We start from the raw sequence: 22,994 nt of genomic DNA, 5'->3' as shown, positions 1-22,994 counted from the left end.
TCGAAGTCGGACTGGAGCGACGTTATCAGCGGTATCCCGCAAGGACCGGTGCTGGGACCAACGCTATTCATAATCTTCGTTAACGACTTACCAGAACAAGTGCAAAGCGTGGTCAAAATGCTCGCGGATGACATCAGGATCTACTGTCGCGTCCCGCGGCCCATGACAGACACCTCTACAGGTTAACCTCAACGCCCTGGCCAAGTGTCCAAAGAAGTCACTGCTCCCCATTAGTGCAACAAAGTGCAAATTAATGCATATCTGGAACTGCAACCCGAGGCTGGCCTCCTTCTTAGACGGCACCGAAATCGCAGTCGAGTCCACCGATAGGGACCTCGGGATTTTCGTGGATTAAAGGCTCAAGTTCCACGTGCAGACAGCGGAGGCGATCTTTTAGGCCAACCAGATGCTGACGATCGTGAGGCGGTCTTTTGCGAACATCGATGTTCACACGTTGCCTTTGCTGTTCAAGACCTCAGTACGTCCATACTTGGAGTATGGTAACGTCGTCTGGGGCCCGTTCGGCAAACTGGACCAGAAGCGGCTGGAGCTGGTTCAGCGACGAGTTACCTGTCTTGTCTATGAAGTAAGGCACTGGCCATACCCTGAGGGGCTCAGACTCCTCCAGCTGCCCTCGCTGTACTACCGTCGTCGCAGGGGAGACACGTCTACAGTATACCAGCTGTGTCACGGAGGTATGTCGCTGTCGGAGGTGGAGTTGCTGACAAGACACAATTCGGAGGTGACGATAGGACACCAATGGAAACTGAGAAAACCTCAGGCTAGGACTCTCGTCCGTCGTACTTCGTTCAGCACACTGGTCGTCAATGTGTGGAACGCTCTGCCACACCTGGTCGTGTCGTCACCCTTAGTTGAACAATTCAAGTCTGGGCGATTTACACTGAGCCGACATCATGTATGACATCCCATAATAAATTTGCCCATAATTTGAGACTGTTACCGGACCGGGAGCCTGACGAGGCCGGGACCGACGGACCTAGTGGTCTTTTATAACTCCCAGTCACCATAAGGCAAGGTAAGGTAAGGTGAGAATATGCAAGGTCATATAGTATCATCCAGGGTCATTAACCGGTGTCGTCAGTAGTGGAGGGTGTAGATGAACGAGTGCGACGGGTGTAGCCATTTCCCTGTCGTATGAATGAAGCGGACGACGCATAATCTTATGTACCAACGTGCCTGTTTTCAGTTTGATAAGCATCACCGATAAGCATTACCAAGCGCCGAAGGGACATCGAAGGGAAGGGCCTGATGTAGACATCTATACGATCTTAAGTATCTGCAGATGCACAGCACACTGTTTCTGATCACATGAAAAACATTGTACCTGGTCACATAGACCTCCATTGTTTTCATTTGAATTGTGTAGAAATTTGAACTAAATTGGCTACAAATGGCCTCTAGGCTAGCCTAAAATGATAGTGTTGTCTCTGAAATCCTTTTTTCTACGGCTGGACCTAAAAGAATAAACTTTATTAGAAGCACATTGTGAAAAGCGTCGTTCTTGTAGGCCACTGGTGGGCAAATCTTATTGCAGTATATCGAAAAAGTTGGCAGTTATTTAGTCTGCATCACCAACATACCGCCATTTGTCGGCATGTGTGGTCATGTGCTGCGCTCTTGCGCCCAAGCTTGCGCCGGTAGTAATGCTTGTTGGGGTGATCGCAAATGGAGGGGACGAGGAGTCGAGCCAGTGTTGGGGGATGTCTCCACGCAAGTTTATTATAACGTAAAATGGAGATACAGTATCAGGATGAAAAGCCTGCCTTTGCAAAGCTGCAGTGGAAAGATCTGGAGTATTATGTCCGAAGGAAACGAGTAACGATTGGCAGACACAGCTCCCGGGGTGAAGTGGACGTAGACTTGGGGCATTCAAATTACATTTCACGTGTTCACCTGGAGATCGTATTTGAGGATCCAGATTTCTACCTGAAGTGTAATGGCAAAAATGGTATATTTGTGGATGGCAGTTTCCAGCGGCCAAATGATCCACTGGTCATGCTTCCTCCCAAGTAAGACATTGTGTGATGTGCTATTTTTGTTCTTTACAGCAACTCATATTGCCACAGAAGTTGTTAGTGATTTGCTACTTGGTCACTTATTGCATTTGAACTGACAGAACTCAGTGTTTCAGGACCAAAGGCTTCCAGGATATTCACAGTTAATGAGCAGATCTTTTGTCATGCTAGTATGTCTTAAAATGAGCATTGTACCAGAGGTTGGTATCCAGTTTGCTAATCTTCAAGATATTTGCAATCATTTTATGTAAATAATTGTGTTCACCATCATTAAGAATAGTTGGAAAGCAATCCTTGACCATTGACCCAGTTTTTGAATGGTGACATACCAGTCAATAATACACTTGGGGCAGGTCTGCTCCTGCCCCAGTTGGGGTGACAAACCTCTCTGCTTGGGACAGAGGTTAATGATGTGTTGACCAGGGAGTGGGAAGGTGCTTTCCAAGATTTCCTGTACTTCACTTTTGTATGTCATACTTTACTAGACTACATTTATATAGTTTTCTATACTATTTCATTCACATTACTGACTTTAAAGTAACCACACTGCTCCGCTTGAGATGGGCCAAAATTGCACAAAGCCTAGCCAGTGGAAACAATTGCATTGACATGTAACCATCTAAACTTTTACCATGCACCATTACATTGTCAAAGTTGCAGCATCTAAAAATACATAAATCTTGATAATGCTAACAATATAATAATAGTTTTGGAGCTGCTGCACTCATGGTGGCTTATCTGGTGTGAGATTGATTGCAAGTGGTTTACCTGTGCAGAGTAATGAGCCAAAACTGGTATAAGCAAAACTCTTTGTGCTTGCATGCAAATTTTTGTCCAGTGCTTTGATGGTATTGGTGAATCTCTGGCTATCTGTTGTTGTATGCATAGTCATGCCCAGGGCTGGGGAGGACAATATAGCATTGACAAAAACAACTAGGGCATAGTTGAAATACAAATGTGGGACATTAGGGCTTTAGGGCTTCTTAGGGCTTTAGGGCTAGCTTTAGGGCTTCTCCTGCCTTTACAAACTGTGACTCCCTAATTTTCTTACATGTCGCTGCTTTTTCTGGCTTCACATGATCTCTGACCACCTTCAATACATGTCTCAAGCTACCATGAGATGCCCAAATTAAGATTAGCCACCCCAATTTTTATGTCAAAATTCATGCTAAAAATTCCAAAATAGGCTCCAAAGAGCAATTTTGGCCATGATACTACTACAGCCAAATCTCCATGATGGCATCTAATTATGAACACAGTTGTGGCTATCCTGCACTGTTTTGCTAACAAATGCAAGCTGGTACAAATTGAGGTTTAAGAAGACACTAGGTAGTAAAGTAGGCATCTAGTGCAATGGATGTACTTTTTGCAGATGGACATCTGAGGTATCACTGATGGTTCCTCTTTCCCCTCAAATTTTTTGTTAAAACCTGTATAACTGCAAGCATGCACAACAATTGTAAAAAAAAACTGTTGTATTTCATCTTCTACCAAACCCTAGCTCTATCCTGCCTTGTGTCAGCTTGGCCACTGTCATACTGACCATCACTTTCAATACCTAGCATCTGACCCATTGCTATGACATCTTCACCCTGACAGCATTCTTCCACTTTGCTGTGATACCTTCCATCCTACCTGGTGGCTGACCTCTGTCATGGTGCCAACCTGCTGCAGATGCCAGGTGGCTGACCTGTCATGGTGCCAACCTGCTGCAGATGCCAGGTGTCTGACACTGCTATGTTGCCAGTTGGCCAGGTGTCAGACACCTGACAGTGTCAAAGTATTAACCTGTGACTGCCAGATGTCTGACACAGTCATGGTGCCAATATGTTGTGCCTGCTGACTGTCTGACACTGACATAGTGTCAACCTGCTGTGACTGCCAAGCATCTGATACTGGCAGTGTCAACCTGCTATGACTACCAAGTGTCTGACACTGACATAATGTCAGCCTGCTGTGACTGGTTATCTGACACTGTCATAGTGTCAACCTTCTGTGACTATCAGATACCTGACACTGTCATTGTGTCATCCTGCTGTGACTGCCAGGTGCCTGACCCACACCACCACTGTGCTCAACCAAGGCCCCCAATGTCTGTCACCATGGTGGATTCTCCGCTGGTGGTCGTAACTCCTGCCGCCGCCGCCAGGTGTCTGATCCGGTTTCCCAGCACGGGTCTGCTGGTGGTGTTTTCTTCACTGGTGGGCGAGGCTGCTCGTGGCCTGTGCCTGCTGCCACCGGCCGAGCGGACCGAGCCGCGCGGCCCAACCAGCCCTGCGCTCTCCCCCACGGCCACCATCAGGTCAGCTTCGCCGCAGGGGGTTGTTTTGGTGCGACAGGCTCTTACAGGCTCAAATGTTGATAGTGGTCTCCAGCAAGTTTGGGCCTTTTATGGCACCTGTTCTGGCACACTGTCATGGTCCCATTGTTAAAAAGGAATCTGTGAGGTGGTTCTGAAGTGTATGACGTGATGCCCTTAGGTGCTTGTGTGTGTTCTGTGATCCATGCCAAGGGCAATGGCGGGGAGCTAGTTGGCTTGGCTGAAGTGCTTGGGACCAGCGATGAGGAAGTGAAGTCTCAGGGATTCATTCAAGATGTACATAATGTTGATGGATATCAAGGTTGAATGTTAATATCCATGACATCACAGGGGCAGCTGGCAGTTGGGATCACTGCCACTACCCAGCTGTTCTGCTGGCATTTCTTGTGGCATTTTGTTCATATGTGAAACTGAAACATCTCAACATCGCAAACAACCGATGTAGTTGACACACCCTATGACCACCAAGGTCTCAGCGGGTTCTCACGTGTTGTGCGGACTCCACTCTCTTCGGAGTCAGCTCTATGAAAAGGCCTCGAACTTTGCTGACTGAACAGAAGGTGGTGATTCATTTCAGTCCAAAGCCTGGTAGTATACACAGTGCACAAAGCTTCAAACATTTGGTCCGAACTGTCAGCGGGCAGCAGTGGGCTAGTGAGCTGAAATAGGTCCCTTCGGTGAGCTTAACTGGCCAGTCAGTGGGCAAAGGCTGGGGGGACTGCGGAGGGGCTCTGCCTGGCTCCAGCCTCAGGTCGGGACAAGCCATCAAGCTCGGGGCGGGAAAAGGCAGCACCGGACGCGTGTTCAAAGGTCCGGTCGTTGGAGCAGAGTGAGGAGTCTGCGTTCAGGGAGCAGACCACTCGGTGTAATGAGCGCGACCGTCAACCCGAGAGAGGTTCAAGCTGTCCTGAATCGGCGCCTGGACCTGCTCTATGTCAGGCTTAGCTCAGAATGAGACCAGTCCCGAACAGTTCGACAGTCCCGAACAGTTCGACAGTCCCGAACAGTTCAACAGACCCATCCAGCTTGCCAAACCGGGCCGACCTGCGCTGCATCATACACCTCGCACCGTGCAGGGCGCGAGACCTGACCTGACCTGACCTGACCTGACCTGACCCTCAGCGCCGGCAACAGCCGTCCGGCCAGCCCGCGGCCCGAACCGGAGCCGCTGCTGCACCACGGCTACTGCGGCGAGCCGACCGCGCCGCCGGCCGCTCCCCGGCCAGCGGCGGCGCTCGGCCGGCCCGACGAGTACACAGCTGAACAGGTCAGCGGGAGGGCTGCTGCTGACTGGGAGAAGGGTCTGACTTAATGGGGAGCACCGCTGGCGGGTCAGGGATGGTCAGGAGCCGTGCTGGACTGCTGGTGGGGCAGAGAGCACTGCTGGTGGGTCAGGAATAAGCAGGAGCACTGCTGGGGGATCAGGAATAAGTAATATAATCCCCCACTGCTGGGGGAGCAGGAATAAGCTGCTGATGGGTCAGGAATAAGCAGGAGCGCTGCTGTTGGGTCAGGAATAATGAACACTGCTGGTGGGTGAGGACTAAGCAGGAGCGCTGCTGGTGGGTCAGGAATAATGAACACTGCTGGTGGGTGAGGACTAAGCAGGAGCGCTGCTGGTGGGTCAAGAATTAGCGGGAACCTTGCTGGTGGGTCGGTGATGGACAGAGGCGCTCGCTGTTCATTGCATGATGCACGGCTTTCACAAAGATCGTTTGTTTTTGTTTTCCCGAACAGAACGCGTTTTCCGTGTCTGTGTAACAATGCGCATATCCGCACATAGAGCTGAGTCACACCCCGCAGCCATTCGCCACCGTGGATGATCTGTGGTCCCCTGAGGTCAATGATAAACGGTCCGTGTAATTGCCCCCACACGGAGCTCGTTCCGGCCACTGACCGGGCTCTGGTCGGCAGGCGGACGTCAAGCCGCCCTTCTCGTACGCCCAGCTGATCGTGCAGGCGGTGACGTCATCGCGGGATCGGCAGATGTCGCTGAGCGGCATCTACTCGTTCATCACGCGCACCTACCCGTACTACCGCACCGCCGACAAGGGCTGGCAGGTGGGCGAGGCAACGGCGCCGAGCCGGTGGCGCCGGGCCGGCCACGGGCTCTGGACACCCGTTCGGGTTCAGGTGCCGTGGTGCCACGTCAGAAGGAAGACGTTCGAGTTCTGTCAAGGCAGTGCTACTGCCCCCCCCCCCCCTTCCTCGACTGCTTTTACTTGGTTTTAAGCCTTTTGCGGTGGGGCAGAGTACAGCACGCTGGTGAAGGACTGGTTTCTGCTTGCCAACAGCTCAATTTCAGCTTATAGCAATTACAGGGCTATCCTTACTATAATTGTTTATGACAAACAAAACCATAGGCTAAGTTATCTCTCTTGAGTTTCATCAGGAAGGATGCAATGAAACCCGTCCATAAAGAATACTGTCTCGACCGGTTTTCCACACAATTTCCCGTCTGCGTACTGTGGAGTTCAGTCTATCTTTGCATGTTTTATTCGTCAACGATGTTGATAAACTATCCTGTACTGTCTTTTGGCCAGGATCCTCCACTCCGCAGAACTGTCATTCACCGGCCGCAATTCCCCGCAGCGGGACTCGGCCGCCTGGCAGCAGGGATCCTCCCTTCAGCAGAACTCGGTGGTGAATTAACCGGGCTCTCCCGTTGCGCAGAACTCGATCCGACACAACCTGTCGCTGAATCGCTACTTCGTCAAGGTGCCACGCAGCCAGGAGGACCCGGGCAAGGGCAGCTTCTGGCGCATCGAGCCGCTCTCGGAGGCCAAGCTGGCCGAGCAGGCCTTCCGGCGGCGGCGGCAGCGTGGCGTGCACAGCGTCGGCACCAGGTCTCCCGGACCGTGAGTGAGGCCGGCTGCCATGGCGCAATGGTGTGCTCGCTCGCGGTCGGCCCGCCGCGCCAAAACAGCACAGTTGTCTCGGTGTGGTGAGGTTTAATTGTGTTGGCATGGACGGCGTGACCGTGCGGCTCGCCGCCGTCAAGTTTGTGTGTCTTGGGCGTTAGCCTGAAGGCAGTGAGACAGACATTAGTCCGAGACGCCGCAGTGGGATTCATGTGTTACCGTGCCATGGGTTTCGTGCGAAGGTCAGCGAACCAGAACAATGGGCCAGAACGTACTCTAATCTCCATGCTTTTGCGCTCACACGCCCCCACGTAAGGTTGGCCACGATCCTTGCTACAGTTTCGACGGCAGGGTGGTGTATTAGGCACCGCTTTTCGAAATGCCGGCATCTCCGGCTTCTCAACGATTGCTGGTGCAACCGTGCGTCGCACAAACTCGTGTTGTTCACGTGAACTGACGACACGTCGACCGATACTATGCAATTGGATTCGCAGCTCCACGCACTCTAGCTGCCGCGATGCGGTATTAAACGTAAAAAGTTAAGCACCGGCCAACTATCTTGGCCGCCTCTGCGCACGTGACGCTTGGCATGTGCGACGGCAAGTTAGCCCCATGTCATTCCCCGCTCAGTGGTGTACCTAAACGTATCAGTCTCTCGTCTCATCGACCCCTGGCCGTCAAGATGTGGCCGCGGTTTTAAACGGCTGCTCTCCGGCTTTGTCGTCGGGTCATATTTTTGGGCCGCCCGTACGAAGCCAGTGGGCCAAAACGGCCCTTCGGCCACGTGCCACGCCCAACCCCGGACCCCAGCGGCCCGCGATCTACCCGTGGAAAACCTCGTGCGCCGGCGCGCGGGTCCAAATTTCACTGTTCAGCGGCCCGCCGTTCAGCCCGTGGACAACGCTACTCAAAACGGGATAGACAGACAGACAGACACCGTCTAGGCAAATACTGTACAGATTCCTGAACCTCATTAGGAGGGTGTTGTGCTCAAACCTCAGACTGTCGCGAATTAACCCTGCAGGAGGTGACTAGAATAAGGGTTGAAAAGGCTCCATAGCGTGCTACATTATTCCACGAGTGTCACGTTTCAGTTCGCGGCGCACGGTCGGTGGAGCCGTCCGCCTTTAGCGATGATCAGTGAGTCACGCATTCTTTCCGGCAGCCAGTGTGACGTCATTGATACCAGCCGGTGACGTTTCGCTCTCGCCGTGCGACATCACATTCCTACCGGAGACCTGAGAGAGGTGAGGTGTCACGTGGCGAGAGCGCTACCGGAGACCTGAGAGAGGTGAGGTGTCACGTGGCGAGAGCGCTACCGGAGACCTGAGAGACGGTGAGGGTTCACGTGGCGAGAGCGCTACCGGAGACCTGAGAGAGGTGAGGTGTCACGTGGCGAGAGGCGCTACCGGAGACCTGAGAGAGGTTGAGGTGTCACGTGGCGAGAGCGCTACCGGAGACCTGAGAGAGGTGAGGTGTCACGTGGCGAGAGCGCTACCGGAGACCTGAGAGAGTGAGGTGTCACGTGGCGAGAGCGCTACCGGAGACCTGAGAGAGGTGAGGTGTAAGTGGCACGGCCTGAGAGAGGTGAGGTGTCACGTGGCGAGAGCGCTACCGGAGGACCTGAGAGAGGTGAGGTGTCCACGTGGCGAGAGCGCTAACGGAGAGTCCTCGTCTAAATCCTGTGCTGACTTGTGAAGGGCTATATGTATTAATATTTATGTGGTCACCTTTGTCCGATTGTCTACTTCAGTGCCTTGATGGCGTCTGAATTCCGGTACGGTCGGATTTCGGCATCTACATATGCCACAATGATGAAGTGACATTTTATCGAACTTGCCCTCTGGGGCAGCAGCACCTCAATCGGCGCTCTGGCTCCCGCAGGACGCGGTCAGCCGGACCCGCCGCCAGCGCACCGGAGCTGACGTGCCCCGCCGGCGGGTACCTGAGCGGGCCGGCGGTGCTGCGCTCGAGCGCCGCGGGGACGCCGTGACGTCACTCAAGGCCGGCGTGACGTCGTTTGGAGCCGATGTAACGTCACTCGGGCCGGTGTGACCGGTCAGCGGCACTGTGCACGGCCGGGGTCGGCTGGCATGTCTGCTGGTCGGCTGGAGGCTCGTGCGGACGTCAGCGGCACTGTGCACGGCCGGGGTCGGCTGGCATGTCTGCTGGTCGGCTGGAGGCTCGTGCGGACGTCAGCGGCACTGTGCACGGCCGGGGTCGGCTGGCATGTCTGCTGGTCGGCTGGAGGCTCGTGCTGACGTCAGCGGACTCAAGGGCCCTGCTGCGCCGGTGGCGGCTGTGCGGTTCGAGGGGGGGGGGAGCTGGCGTCTCCAGCTGCTGCTGTCCGGTCGGCGGGACGGTCGGCGCCGGGACACAGAGAGAGAGAGAGTCCCACCTTCGGCTGTAATGAGCGCGGACGGCCGTGGCCGCCGCGGCCACACAAAGTCAAGATCTGACGCGATCGCGGAGCGCGCGCTCCGCGTTTGCACCTGTACAGTAAGCGACGGCTCCCACTGGTCTGTTGATACGGCTTTTTAGAGCACGACTGCGGGTGTCGTCTCCAGCAATACTCAGTGAGCGTGTGTACATTTGCGCACATGTGCTTCTGTGGAGCACTGTGTGCCGGCCAGTATTGCCAATACACGTTTGAGTGTTTGTACATATTCGAATGTGTCCGTGTCGTGGTTTGTGTGAACCTCACCTTACGTGCTGGTGCCGATGATGAATACAGAGTGCAGTTTGCTTTGTGCGTTTGTTTTTGTAACTAGACTGGAGTGAGGGGTACTGAAAGCACCGACGTCTTGGTTGCTGCCTAATTGCTTATGACTGGTTACAAGCCTCTAACAAAGTTGATCGCCTGCTCGTTAGCACGAGTGTCGATTTGTACCCTTTTGAGTGAGCCCCCCCCCCCCCCCCCCAGCGTCCAGTTTGCCCCCATGGGTGAGCTTGGCCCCCAACCGTCTGGAGCTGAGATATGGAAATGAAGAGCGTTCAAAGAAAAAATCAAACTTATGCAAACTTCAAGAACTCATAACGTGAATTGCCTCATAGATAAAGGAAACAAAGTGCAAAATGCAATGCAATGTCTGGCTGAGCGGGGCTGACGGAGTGTCAAGTATTCAGAACTTGGCGTTCGTACCAGGCTCGCTTGTTCATTTTCTGTTTTTACTGCATTCTGCGTGTTTTAATTACGCAGTTCATATATCTCGTTAACTGTGGTCTACCTTCGTGTCATGACCTGAATGTTTTGGTATTACGCAGCGATGTTTCAGGACTGCAGCAAGCTGCGTTCGCCGCAATATGCTGCCTGGTTCTGGCACGGCGTGTTGTCGAAGGATTGAACAAACCGGTCGAGTATTAGCACCGAAAAACTTGACGAATTTGCCGGTCTCTACGTTCGGAGGAGCCCTCGAAGTGTGCTGACCTCCGCTTCGACTCAAATATTTAATGAAACCGTTACGAAAACCTGTCGGTCGAAAACACGTGACCAAACCGACAGCGGTAATCGTCCGTCCAACACCAGCAAAACAGCGCTGGGCAGCTCGAGCGTGCCTATCGCGAGTGGAGCCTGAGGCCCGCCCTGCGGCTGCCCGCCGGCGGTCCCGTGGCACCCCTCAATAGTCGCGCACAGAGCCTGAGGCCCGCCCTGCGGCTGCCCGCCGGCGGTCCCGTGGCACCCCTCAATAGTCGCGCACAGAGCCTGAGGCCCGCCCTGCGGCTGCCCGCCGGCGGTCCCGTGGCACCCCTCAATAGTCGCGCACAGAGCCTGAGGCCCGCCCTGCGGCTGCCCGCCGGCGGTCCCGTGGCACCCCTCAATAGTCGCGCACAGAGCCTGAGGCCCGCCCTGCGGCTGCCCGCCGGCGGTCCCGTGGCACCCCTCAATAGTCGCGCACATTAACTAACATCTTCGTTCTCGAAACCATGCACGCCCAGCGTCTAAAGCTGCATACCATCGATCCTGCGTCGATTGCTGAAACCTGGTTTCGACCAAATAATGATGCCCAGTAACGTCTCCCGCCGATATACACCCAGGAAACGTATTGGAGCAGAAGTGCGCTGTCTTATTCAGCTGTGGTAGACTAGCCCACTAACGTTGATGGTAAATTGGGTGTATTCCGGTTAGAAGCCTGTTTTATGGTATTTTAAGGGCAAGTTACAAGCCCTTTCTTCCCGTTCAGCGCCATAAACCCACGTTGAGGGTTTAAACCCCGGTGTTGGGAGGTTTTTGGCGATCGCACACGACGTATTCGCCACCACGTCATCTCATCGTCCAGGCCACGTCACCGCTCTAAAGTGGAGAGCGCCTGAGTCAAGAGGCAGGTAAGTCAAAATCACCGTAAGATGATCGGCAACTTAAACCAACCACGTGACGACACCGCGATTTTCAAGGATTTCACCCGTATTGAAGCCCATTTGAGAACTGAGTCGTTTTCTTACACTGCCCATTGTACAAATACAACATGGCGAATACCAGAAATTGATATCTACAGAGCCGTAACTTGGCTTTGTTCTCTAAAAATGCTGGCTGCGATTTATGGGCTGGAAACATTTGCACTAAATCAAATTTGAATGCATTGTTCAAGGCGTCGAAACACCAGCATGCATGTCGTTAAGACGGAGGCGACAAAAGAGCATCTCGGAAATTGGTAACGAGCTTGTCCCAGCAAAAGGGAAGAGTATCACATGTGTTAGAAAGAGTGAATCGAAATGAGGTCAAAACTGGAAAAAACAACCTATGTTTGCTTAAGGACGTCAGTCCTTTTGCAGGATCGACCAGGGAAACATATGACATGAAAAGTTTAGAGCCTGCGCGCTGGCAATCTCAGGGGGAAGAACACGGATCGGCCGAGGTTGAAGTCTCCACCAAGCAGAGCGGCGTCGGCCGCTGCAGGTAACACCAGGCGTCGGGCGCCGGCAGGCGAGGGCGACCCTTGTGAAATAATCCTTCCGAAAGCCTTTCAAAGTCAATTCGTATCGTTGAAAGATTACCTTGACCGTGTGCTTCGCCTTGATAACTCTGAGTCTGCTCCCTTAACATATAAACATATTTAGTAAAGTAACACGAAAAGTAGAGGTTCTGCCCTTGCCCTTCCAGTTCCGGAGACAGCAACCTAAACCCGGAGACTGCAGCGTCGGATATCACGGTTTTGAGACGTGCGAGCGCACATACTCATAACTATCAAGTCTGAATGACGGTTCTAAATTGCCTGAAGTCCTCTTCCATTCTGAATGACAGCTCTACATTGACTGAAATCATGCCGATTTCTTAACAATTCTTGACCTAAGATCTTATTCAATTTTTAATGACGGTTGAAAACTCCCGATTGAATGTCGTTTGCCAACGTCAGTACGCAATTTTGATCCCATTTCGATCTACAATTTACGTTCACTGAGTCCACAACGCCTTTCGCTGTAAAACCTCTTCATATGTGGTGAAGCGCCTGATTGCTATCCGCCCAGAAAGAGATCACTGAGCAATTGTTAAATTAATGGTGTTGGTGGTTTATTCCGTGAAGTCGTTTACGTTGATGTATTTTTTGTGTGAAAACCTGTCATAGACATCGCAACTTCATAGAATTGTGCAGAACTGCACAGGTACTCCAGTTGTACTTAACATCACCTTCATCTGATTTCAAAGAGCCTCATTTATCAGTCGCTGCAATCACTTGTGCAACCGAATGTGTTCTACTGCATCACTGTTGCACGCGCAGTGGGCGCTGTGCGGAGGCTGCGTTTGAAAGTATTCTTCGGCCAGTGATAGCGAGCCCGATCTAGAAGAACCTTGAGCGAACCTTCGAATCGAGGATCATCGTCAGCGCCGCCCGGACTCCGGAGGTAGCTAGCCTGGCTGAGCGTGAGTGACGTCATTGAGCACCGAATATGCGTACAGACGTGCAATCGCGTGGTCACAGAAGAATCAGCCCAAGTAGTTGCGAGCGATTGCGCATGACATTGGCATGACGGGCGTCTCGTTTGCCGAACGTCCGAATCGAATGGGGAGAGGGTCGCCTTCTGTTCAGAGGCACGGCAGCTTGTGTGTACCTCAGGAGGACAAAAGGCTCGCAATGCGTTTTCATTGATACGCGCGGAGAAAAGGCATTTCCATCAGTAGGACAGCTAACTAAACGTGTTTGAGGCAAGGTTAAGTATTTTTGTATTGTATGGTGCATGGAGTAGTACATATGTCTGGTTTTACATCAACTGAAATGCATTTGCTGTGCCGATTAAATTTTGGTTTGTTGAGAACGTATGTGTGTGTGTGTGTGTGAACGGCTTGCGAGTAGCCAAATATTTAATACATTACCTAACCACATAAAAACATAATATTTACAGACTTTACTTCTCAGTATGCAAGAAAGGGATACAACTGTACCCGTTCTGTTTCACAAAAGTGTTGTGTTCATAAAGAGCTGATGGAAACTTCAATGCTTCCATATGCGTTTGTCGTCGATAAACGTACTATCTTTAACCACATGTAACATATATACATATATACATACATCATTAACATCTATACAGAGAGAGAGAGGGAGAGAGCCGCTGCGCAGCGCTTATCGGCCGCCATCGGCTTCTTTGTCCCGCCATGTCTCGTGAGGTGCAGCCGGTGCTGTGACGAATCCCCCAAGCTCCCGCCGCCGCCCCGTTTGAAGATGCCGGACGTCTGCCATGTAGCCCGCCGCGGTCCACCTCGTCACCGAGCGGAGTCCAGCACCGCCCAGGAGCTGGAGAGTGACGGTAAGACTGCCATTCGAAATGCGCTGCCCCACAGGACATCGGGCGCGTTAATCACGAAGTGCATGCTGTAATAAATAAATGCATAAATTGCAATCCATTGGTATGAAGCTCATCAGGTTGATGTTTATTGCAACGTTGGATTTTCATCGCGGTCTTCCTTCAGACATCCGGTTAAAAGGACGAGGTATCGTTTTCAGACAAAAAAATATTGAATGAAGTGGAAAATTGAAAATGAATGAAAAACACAAGAACAATTATTAATGAAAAATGAATTCAATGCTTCACAAATGTTGCATTACTGGAACAATTGGGGTTTGGATGTGAGAACCAAACAGGCGTGAAGGCCCGTTAAAGGTGGTCAACATTCACCGAACATTCTTCAGTATTTTACTAAATTTGTTCACAATTCTCAAGCCTTATATCATCGCAAACTTTTTCCGGCCGAACAGATACAGCTGGGGCAGGAACAGGCGATGCGTCCACGGTTGGGACGGAGTCAGTGTTTGCTGTCTTGACATTGCCGGGCCTGGGCTCTACCCAAACTCTCTTCCATAGATTCTCACAGGTTTGCTTCCATTCCGCTACGTGGCGCTAGTATGCGGCCACCAGGTATCGCTGTGAAAGACAACTATGCCGACGGTCTGCTGCTACGCACTCGATCCTGGTGACGTCACCGATAATGGTCGATAGCGGCCGGGTGCGTCAGGCAGGTGGTGCTCAGGCCACGGCCTGCCATGCCGGACGGATACATCGACTGTCCCACAATTCTAGCGAATTCGAATCGAATACGAATCCGAAGGCGCAGTCAGGCATTTTGCCTTTGCGCTGGCAGCGACCGCATGGGCCGTCCCTTCACTCAGATTTGCCGTGTTTGCCTCTAACTGAGCTTGGGACCAGCAGGTTATGTTTATGAGCTGCGACCGCGCAGCTGGTCGGAGTGCGTGGGTTCGGTCCTGGCCTACGGAAAATATTTGAAGCAGCGTTTGAGCGACCACTTAGGCAGTCAGGGGCCATGCTGGGTGCAAAGGAACCGAGACTGATTCCCGTTTCAGGCGACTTTTATGCACTTTTTATGCGTTAGACCTCGGTTCAACCTATTCCCTACGGAATATTATGTTTGCATTAAACGGCGGAGAGTCGTAGATAGCACCATCCAGACAGATTTCGAGCAGGGGTGAAAAAATGTCTTCTCTGTCACTGACGAAATTTGTAACAGCCTTTTTCGTCACCGAAAGCCAAATCTATCAAAACCGTTGAAATGGAACTATAAACGTGATAAACCACACGAAAAAACACAGCTGAATTGTTGCAATTGTTGCGAGCCATGAATACCATATGCTTTCGTTTCGTTTCGGAAGATTCATTTGCACTCAAGTATCATTTGCATGGCATGCCAAAAGTGCCGGTGGTTAGGACGTGGCTGTTAGTGCATGAGCGGCCGGCGCAACGGTCTGAGATTGTTAAGCGCAGGCGTGTAGCCTCACATTCAGTTGGGGGCTTTAGCCCGTAATTTGAGCTTCAACACCCCTTCGCACAACTTTGAGAAGAAAGTGGGCAAAATCTGCAGAAAAGCCTGTTTGGTGGCATGTTTTTTTGGAGCAGGTCGGGCGGTTTTCACTGCTCAACCCCCCACACATTTTGCGAAACTGCGGCCCCTTGGTGAGCACGTCGGTTGGGTTCAGATAGAAGACATCGAATGCACGGAGAAAGGCGAGAGCATGTTTTGTTAACGGCCACATCGCAACCACAAATGACATGTGGCAAACCCTATGCCCTTTATCATGACACACTGTGGCAATACCAGTGTTGCAGAAAGGACTGTTAAAAAGCTTAAATCACCTGTAAGCTGCTTTGCATTCAATTGTACACTCTTTTTATGTTACGAACTGCGTAACCTTGAACTTCAGAATTACTGCGCTGTTTCATATCACAGCCTCAGCCTTTGTCTATGACTGAGATGTCTATCCGTACTTGGTGAACCCCCTCCCCTCCCACAAAGAACCACCAACCAGAAATCCAACACTGGATAAGCCATATCATGGCCTGAGTTACATGGATCGCGGGCCAATGTCCGCGTGCCGAGCCATGCCTAGAGGCATTGGTTGATCATTGCTGATTTCGCGCGCTTCGGCTATTTCGCTATATGACGGCCTTGTTTAGTGTTTAGCGGCGATGCTGATTTCAGCGCCACCCTTGGACCAAAATCGCCACTTTGTAAAGTAACACTTGGACATCGTACGTATCGTAACCTCTCGTAACATTTCTCCGCCGGCCTTCCATCGGCATGCTCACGTGCATACTGTATTCATATGTTCCAGTCATGGACTTACGACCTAATGGGCATCTATCACAAGCTCATGAAAATAGAGGAAGAGGAGTGAAATACTTGTTACATTAACCCGCACTGTGCCATTTTGATGCTCTGCATCTTAACATGGCGTGTTGCACCAGAACCCCATTGCCGCGGCAGTGAGCCGCTCTCTACAGCGTCGCTATCCGATCACCGGGACCGTCAAATGTCCGGCACAAGAGCGGCCGGGTGTCCGGTCCAGGAGGGGCCGCGTGTCCGAGACAGGAGCGGCCGTCGGGCACAGCAAAGGCCACGTGTCCGGATACCGGACCGGTGTTGTGCCGGCACCTGAGGGGCCGCGTGTCCGGTACCTGAGAGGCCGCGTGTCCGGTACCTGAGAGGCCGCGTGTCCGGTACCTGAGAGGCCGCGTGTCCGGCACCTGAGAGGCCGCGTGTCCGGCACCTGAGAGGCCGCGTGTCCGGTACCTGAGAGGCCGCGTGTCCGGTACCTGAGAGGCCGCGTGTCCGGTACCTGAGAGGCCGCGTGTCCGACACCTGAGAGGCCGCGTGTCTGACATAGTAGCGGCCGCGTGTCTGACACGGCAGCGGCCTTTCAGCACTAGGATGGGCGCACATTCGGCACTGGAGCGGCAACGTGTCGGGCACGGGAGAGGCCGCGTGTCCGACGCAGGACTAGAAAGTACCTGTGCCGGGCTGCGCAGCACTTAACCCTCACCCTGATTCGCCGGTTTTCATAACGAAAACTGAAAGGGGGAAGGAGAAGTCGATGTGACCCCATGCCGTTACTAAAGTAAGAAGGATAGAGACTCGCGGAAAAAGGCAATGAATTGACCTGAAAAAAACATCTTGCAACAAGCAATAAATGGCATGCTGTTAGGTCAATAATTGACCTTCCGGGTTAGGCAAAAGTCAAATTTTCCTGAAAATGGCGCTTGGAGAACCTGACACGCTCTTATGACATGCCCCTCAGTGACACGGAATTTGAGTGGCCGTGTGTCTGCTCCTGTTTATAATGTAGGGACCTGTTAATGCAACAGCGTCTGCACCTGTTTATGATGCAGGGATCTGCTAATGTAGCAGCGTCTGCACCTGTTTATGATGTAGGGATCCGTTAATGTAGCAGCGTCTGCACCTGTTTATGATGTAGGGATCCGCTAATGTAGCAGCGTCTGCACCTGTTTATGATGTAGGATCCGTTAATGTAGCAGCGTCTGGTCCTGTTAATGATGTAGGGATCCGTTAATGTAGCAGTGTCTTCACCTGTTTATGATGTAGGATCCGTTAATGTAGCAGCGTCGGCACCTGTTTATGATGTAGGGATCCGTTAATGTAGCAGCATCTGCACCTGTTTATGATGTAGGGATCCGTTAATGTAGCAGCGTCGGCATACCGCTCACGCCCGTCTACATCGTCGGTTGGCGCCCGTCGCCCGCGCCAGCCGTGGATCGCTGCGCAGTGTTCCGAAAACCAGTAGCTACCCGGAAAGCAGCATTGTTAGGGACAAGTTTTTGATGTTAAAACACGCGCCATGAATGTTCTGAAAGTTTGGGCACGATAGAACAACGAAAGTTGAGGCGCGGTTGCACGACGTGCCGGAGAGGCATCCCTCAAATACCTTAGGGGGGGGGGGGGGGCGATCAACCTGACCTTTATTTGGAAGCGCTGGAGGTCGTGCACAGCCTACCGACCCCGGGCCTCAAGCGTATTCACGAGAGCCGCCCCATCGCGAGCCTAAAATCAGGCCAACAGCTGTAATATATATAGATATATCTGATATACTGATATACTAATATACTGATATACTAATAACTGAGCTTCGGCCATGGGGACCAAGCAGGTGTGAAGAGCCGTTAATTGTGACAAACATTCGCAAAACGTTCTTGTGTTTTTCGCAAGCCTGTTCACAATTTCCAAACTGCAAATAATCGAGAATTCGTTTCGGCTGAGCATATAGAGTTGGGACAGGAACAGGCGAGCTTATAGAGTTGGGGCAGGAACAGGCGAACATATAGAGTTGGGACAGGAACACGCGATGCAGCCACAGTTGGGACGGAGTCGGTGTGCTATTTTGACGTTGTTGCCAGGCCGGGCTCTGTCCAGTCTCTCCACAGATTCTGACAAGTGGGATTTTATTCCGCCACGCGGCGCTAGTATGCGGCCACCAGGTGCCGCTGTGACGGAAAACTGTAGCGACGCTCTGCCGCTACGCCCTTGAACCAAGTGACGTCACCGAGAACGGTCGATAACAACCGAGTGATTCAGGCTGGCAACGCTCCCACTGTCGCCTGCCATGCTGGACGGATACATCGCATACGTCAGAATTATGGTCAATTCATACCGAATACGGGTCCGAAGGCGCAATCAGGCGTTTTGACTTCGCGCTGGAAGTGACCGCTCGGGCTGTCCCTCCCTTCAGATTCGCCATGACTGCCTTCAGCTGAGTTTGGGTCTGGCAGGAGATGTTTATGGGCTGCGACGCTGCAGCCGATCGGAGTGCGTGGGTTCGGTCCTGACCTACGGAAAATATTTGAAGCAGCGTTTGAGCGACCACTCAGGTAGTCAGGGGTCACTAAATAGTCTTATTACTCGTAGAATAACCAAACGAATGGGCAGATAGATACATTTATATTTCGACTGTTTAGCTTGACAGAGTTCAGCTCCAAATGTGCAGGTTTTTATGATGCAAAGATAAAAACCAAAATTCAAACATTAGGCGGGCTCAGTGCGACCGAAGGGGGAAGCACCCTTTGCGTCCCTTTTCCTCATCAAACGGCTGATCGGTTCCCCTATCTTTGATTACCTCAGTGCGCTCCTGCCAAATATGTTTGATGCATAGTCGTCGTAATGTATGTATGGGATCGTGTAGTTGGATTTCCCATTTTTAGAGAATCCATAGTTGTGGCGGAAGCATACTACACGCTGGGGTTGTTACTTAGTAGGACTAAGCGCTTCCGCATCATGCAAACAATATTAGAACGGAACAAATGTTTTTCTTTCATTCTTATTTTGGCATCAGGGACGCAAATCCAAGTGGCCGAAATCCGGGAATTTGGAGGTTGGCTAGGTGAGCTTTATCGCTCCAGCCTCCCCCAGCCGAGCTCAGACAGCGGCACACCTGCCACACACCCTCGCTTTCAGTTGAGCTTGTACAACGCAGTCGATCTAATAAACCGCAGAGTCTCGAGCCGCCTATGGTGGATCTTTTGTTTTGGAAGCCTGACGTCATAAGTGTGATGTGGAAATGAGTTCCATGGTCACTGCTCGCACGTGCCATCTAAAAAATGTAAGACCAGCACCAGTAGTTTCCCCATGTTTAATATCTGAGTGCGCATCTGTATCGTATCTGGATGACGTGTGTATATACCCAGAGCTAGGGATGCGTATGATTAAATGAACGAATTCGTGATTTTTATTTCACAAAATGCAGCGAAACTGTGGCAGAAATATTGCGTTTAATACTCTCCTTACATAACAAGTTACCTACCAAAAACGGAGATCTGCAACCGCCTCTGTGCAACTGATGTCTTGGAAGCTTTGATGCGAGACGTGTATGCACATTCCACAAAAGCTATAAAATATCGGGTCGCTGCTGCTAACAATTCAGTTAAGGCCAGCATGCCATCTTGTACAGATGCGGTAGTTTGCCGCGAGATGGCGCTGCGGGCGCCCGAACGCCATGCTTGTTTGCCTGCTGCCTTGACCACGGTCAGCGGGGTCACTGGATGAGACCGACAGGGGACAAAGGCATTGGATGATCGGTCGGCGTGCCTGAGCGACGTGGGAAAACGGTGGCACCCTCCCCCCTCCCCTGTATCAATAATATAGCGCGAGGCGCGCGGAGCACTGGGAAACTATGTTTGCTACCAACAAATGCTTGGATACTCGGCAGGTGGCTGAGGCCATGCAGCCAACACCCACGCTGCTGCAATGGCACGCACACAGGTTGAGGCGTATTTCGTTTCATGGTGTTCATGACAATGAATATCGTTTTTATTTGGGGCATGATGGAAGTCTAGCACAAGTTTATAATTGTCATGTTCGGAGCCATTGCAGGGCGATGGATTCCATTGCTGAGCACAGATCCAGAAGATCTGTGTCGGGTCCGGAGCGTTAATGCGCTCTGCCGCCTGAAGGCTCGTGCACGCGCTCTGCCACCTGAAGGCTCGTGCACGCGCTCTGCCGACCGAAGGCTCGTGCACGCGCTCTGCCACCTGAAGGCTCGTGCACGCGCTCTGCCGACTGAAGGCTCGTGCACGCGCTCTGCCGACTGAAGGCTCGTGCACGCGCTCTGCCGACTGAAGGCTCGTGCACGCGCTCTGCCGACCGAAGGCTCGTGCACGCGCTCTGCCACCTGAAGGCTCGTGTGCGCGCTCTGCCGACTGAAGGCTCGTGCACGCGCTCTGCCGACTGAAGGCTCGTGCACGCGCTCTGCCGACTGAAGGCTCGTGCACGCGCTCTGCCGACTGAAGGCTCGTGCACGCGCTCTGCCGACTGAAGGCTCGTGCACGCGCTCTGCCGACTGAAGGCTCGTGCGCGAGCTCTGCCGACTGAAGGCTCGTGCACGCGCTCGGCTCGACCACCTATCTGTCGGTTTTGCCTGCCGAGTAGGAACACCACAATATACTGTTCATAGCGTTTCTTCCTACACTGTCACATCATGGGTAAATACACTCTCTCACAGCAAATACACTCTCCCCCGCCCTGCCCTACCGGTCTTTGGAGTAACCATTCAACTCTTCAGGACATCTGTAACAAACTTCAATGAATAAGTTTAAATTTCGTGCTCGCGCAAGACGGCTTGGAACTCCAGGTCACAGATAAGTCACACTGCGTGTAATGTGAGATGTGAGAGGTCGCTCCGACAAACGGGCCGTTCTAACCCGCGCCGGTATAACCCACAGCTTAATCGTCACACACAGCAGGCGTCACGTGATGGAGGCGTCTCGTGGAGTGCTTACGTCATACTGTATATCGTAATCATCGTATTTCGTGTTGGAGTTGGCAATGTAAATGTATCCTTCACATAGCTTGGCCTGATAGACACCCTCCCCCCACAACCTACCACTAAAAATGGCTTATATTCTTCAATATCTGTGTAAAGGATACCCACAATATTGCGGGCATTACATTTATGTTTGGAAACATAGAGCCAGTATCTCATAACTTAGTTTGGTAAACTCACTTCGTTTTTGCAGGTAGTGTCCCATCTTTGTGGCATATTTCAAAAAAGTATACTCTAGTGAAGCCTCAGGACTATTTACTTCTAATAAAAGTATTGGATAGTACCACTGCAGCGCCGTCATAGTACAGTAAGGATATAGATTTTAATTATTTTCGAGTCCAAATTACGTTTTCACAACTTTATAACGGCACTATGTCTTTTCCCTGCAGCCGCGACTATTGTCATAATAACAGGCACCGCACGCACCTGTACTGGTGCGAATGGAATAACATTTGTAATTGACCCAGCTGGCGGAAGCCTGTTACCGAGAAGTGCATTGGTTTATGTTTGAGCCAGTACGTCACACGAATCATCTGATGCTCCCATTCCCAAAGGTAAAGTGCACCTCGAAAAGAGCCGCTGTAGTAAACGTCATTTTATGGTTTCAATAGGAAGCAATCAAAGCCATAGTATAAAGTTGTATTGAATTCGCGGGAAAATAGCTTCATGTTCGCATATTTTTTTGTCTAAGCGGGGTTTCAGGCTTTGGTAACATTTATTACACTAGCATTTTGACACCTTAGTGTATGACAAATACTACAGAACACACACGCTGGAAAAATCAAGGCAAATGAAGTATATTACTGTCATAGTGGCCGGCAGGGAGTCAATTTAAATTTCCTCCGCAGGATCGGCTGCTTCAAAACGAAATTCTCAAATACGCAGAAGGATGTAGAGAAAACTGGTAGTTTGGATCAATTCGTACGCGTCTGATGTGTCAATAAGAAAAAAGTACAAAAATATGGAATGATACCTTCCAACGACTTGTTTTGTTTCACACATACCATGTCACTCTAGATGTAAATCACTCGAGCACAAAAAGATACCAACGCCGCTCAGTTGTACTAAGCAACTAAGTTCATCAATTTAAGACAGCATTAACTGGAAATAAATCTTGCACCCGGACGGCTTCGACAAGGAGAGCTGCTTGCGGGCTTCTGTAAAGTTACGTAAGGTGTTCAAAGTTAAAGAACATAACTTGTTCAAGGCAACGTTTCTTTCGATACTTTGAAATGCCAAAAACTTGGAAGCTCAACACCTCCAGACACCCAAACTTCGGCGCAGTATCTCGCTGAAGAGACACACGTGAGCAGCAATACAACGCATCGGACACTCAGGAGTGCTGTGGGCACCCCTTGCAAGATCCCTGTTCGTCAAAAGCTGACAGAGGATGACTGACTGCGGCTGACGTAAACAGAAACGCACGTCTTCCGAGGACTTCAACAACTTCTGGCTTCTAGTAAAGACTCACTTTCGTCTGCACGGCAAGCCTTCGAAAAGTAACCGTTAGAGTTATCAAATTTGGGGACGGGCTCCATCGGACAAGGTCCCTGAGACTTCACTTTGTAAGCCTAAGGCAGATGCTTGGCGCCACTTAGCGGAGACGGTATCGTCTCTCCCTTTTCTTTGAGATCACGCACAGTGAGATCCCACCGGTCAATAAAGAGCGCCCGGTCACCGTGACGAACTGGTTCTGGGTGACCTGGGAGCGGATATGCTGGTGCAC

General features: G+C 51.5%; 1 protein-coding gene across 1 annotated transcript; it reads left to right on the top strand.

Annotated features, from left to right (window-relative positions):
- Window positions 1–4,597: 4,597 nt before the first annotated feature.
- Window positions 4,598–8,465, top strand: LOC119090996 (forkhead box protein K1). The gene is made up of 5 exons (XM_037213720.1): window positions 4,598–4,605; window positions 5,503–5,623; window positions 6,271–6,417; window positions 7,030–7,214; window positions 8,383–8,465. Exons 1-5 carry the CDS (start codon window positions 4,598–4,600, stop codon window positions 8,411–8,413), a joined length of 492 nt encoding a protein of 163 aa, XP_037069615.1. The 3' UTR covers window positions 8,414–8,465.
- Window positions 8,466–22,994: the final 14,529 nt, after the last annotated feature.

The sequence above is a fragment of the Pollicipes pollicipes genome, unplaced genomic scaffold, assembly GCF_011947565.3.
Source record: "Pollicipes pollicipes isolate AB1234 unplaced genomic scaffold, Ppol_2.1 Scaffold_3216;HRSCAF=3773_pilon_pilon_pilon, whole genome shotgun sequence".
In the NCBI taxonomy this organism is placed as follows: domain Eukaryota; kingdom Metazoa; phylum Arthropoda; class Thecostraca; order Pollicipedomorpha; family Pollicipedidae; genus Pollicipes; species Pollicipes pollicipes.
The sequence above is the reverse complement of the archived record's forward strand: the minus strand, read 5'-3'. Positions and strand labels throughout refer to the sequence as shown.

Coding starts and splice junctions, on each gene's coding strand:
- LOC119090996 (XM_037213720.1), top strand. Junction 5,624..6,270: donor ACGAGTACACAGCTGAACAG/GTCAGCGGGAGG, acceptor TCTGGTCGGCAG/GCGGACGTCAAGCCGCCCTT. Junction 7,215..8,382: donor GGCACCAGGTCTCCCGGACC/GTGAGTGAGGCC, acceptor TCTTTCCGGCAG/CCAGTGTGACGTCATTGATA.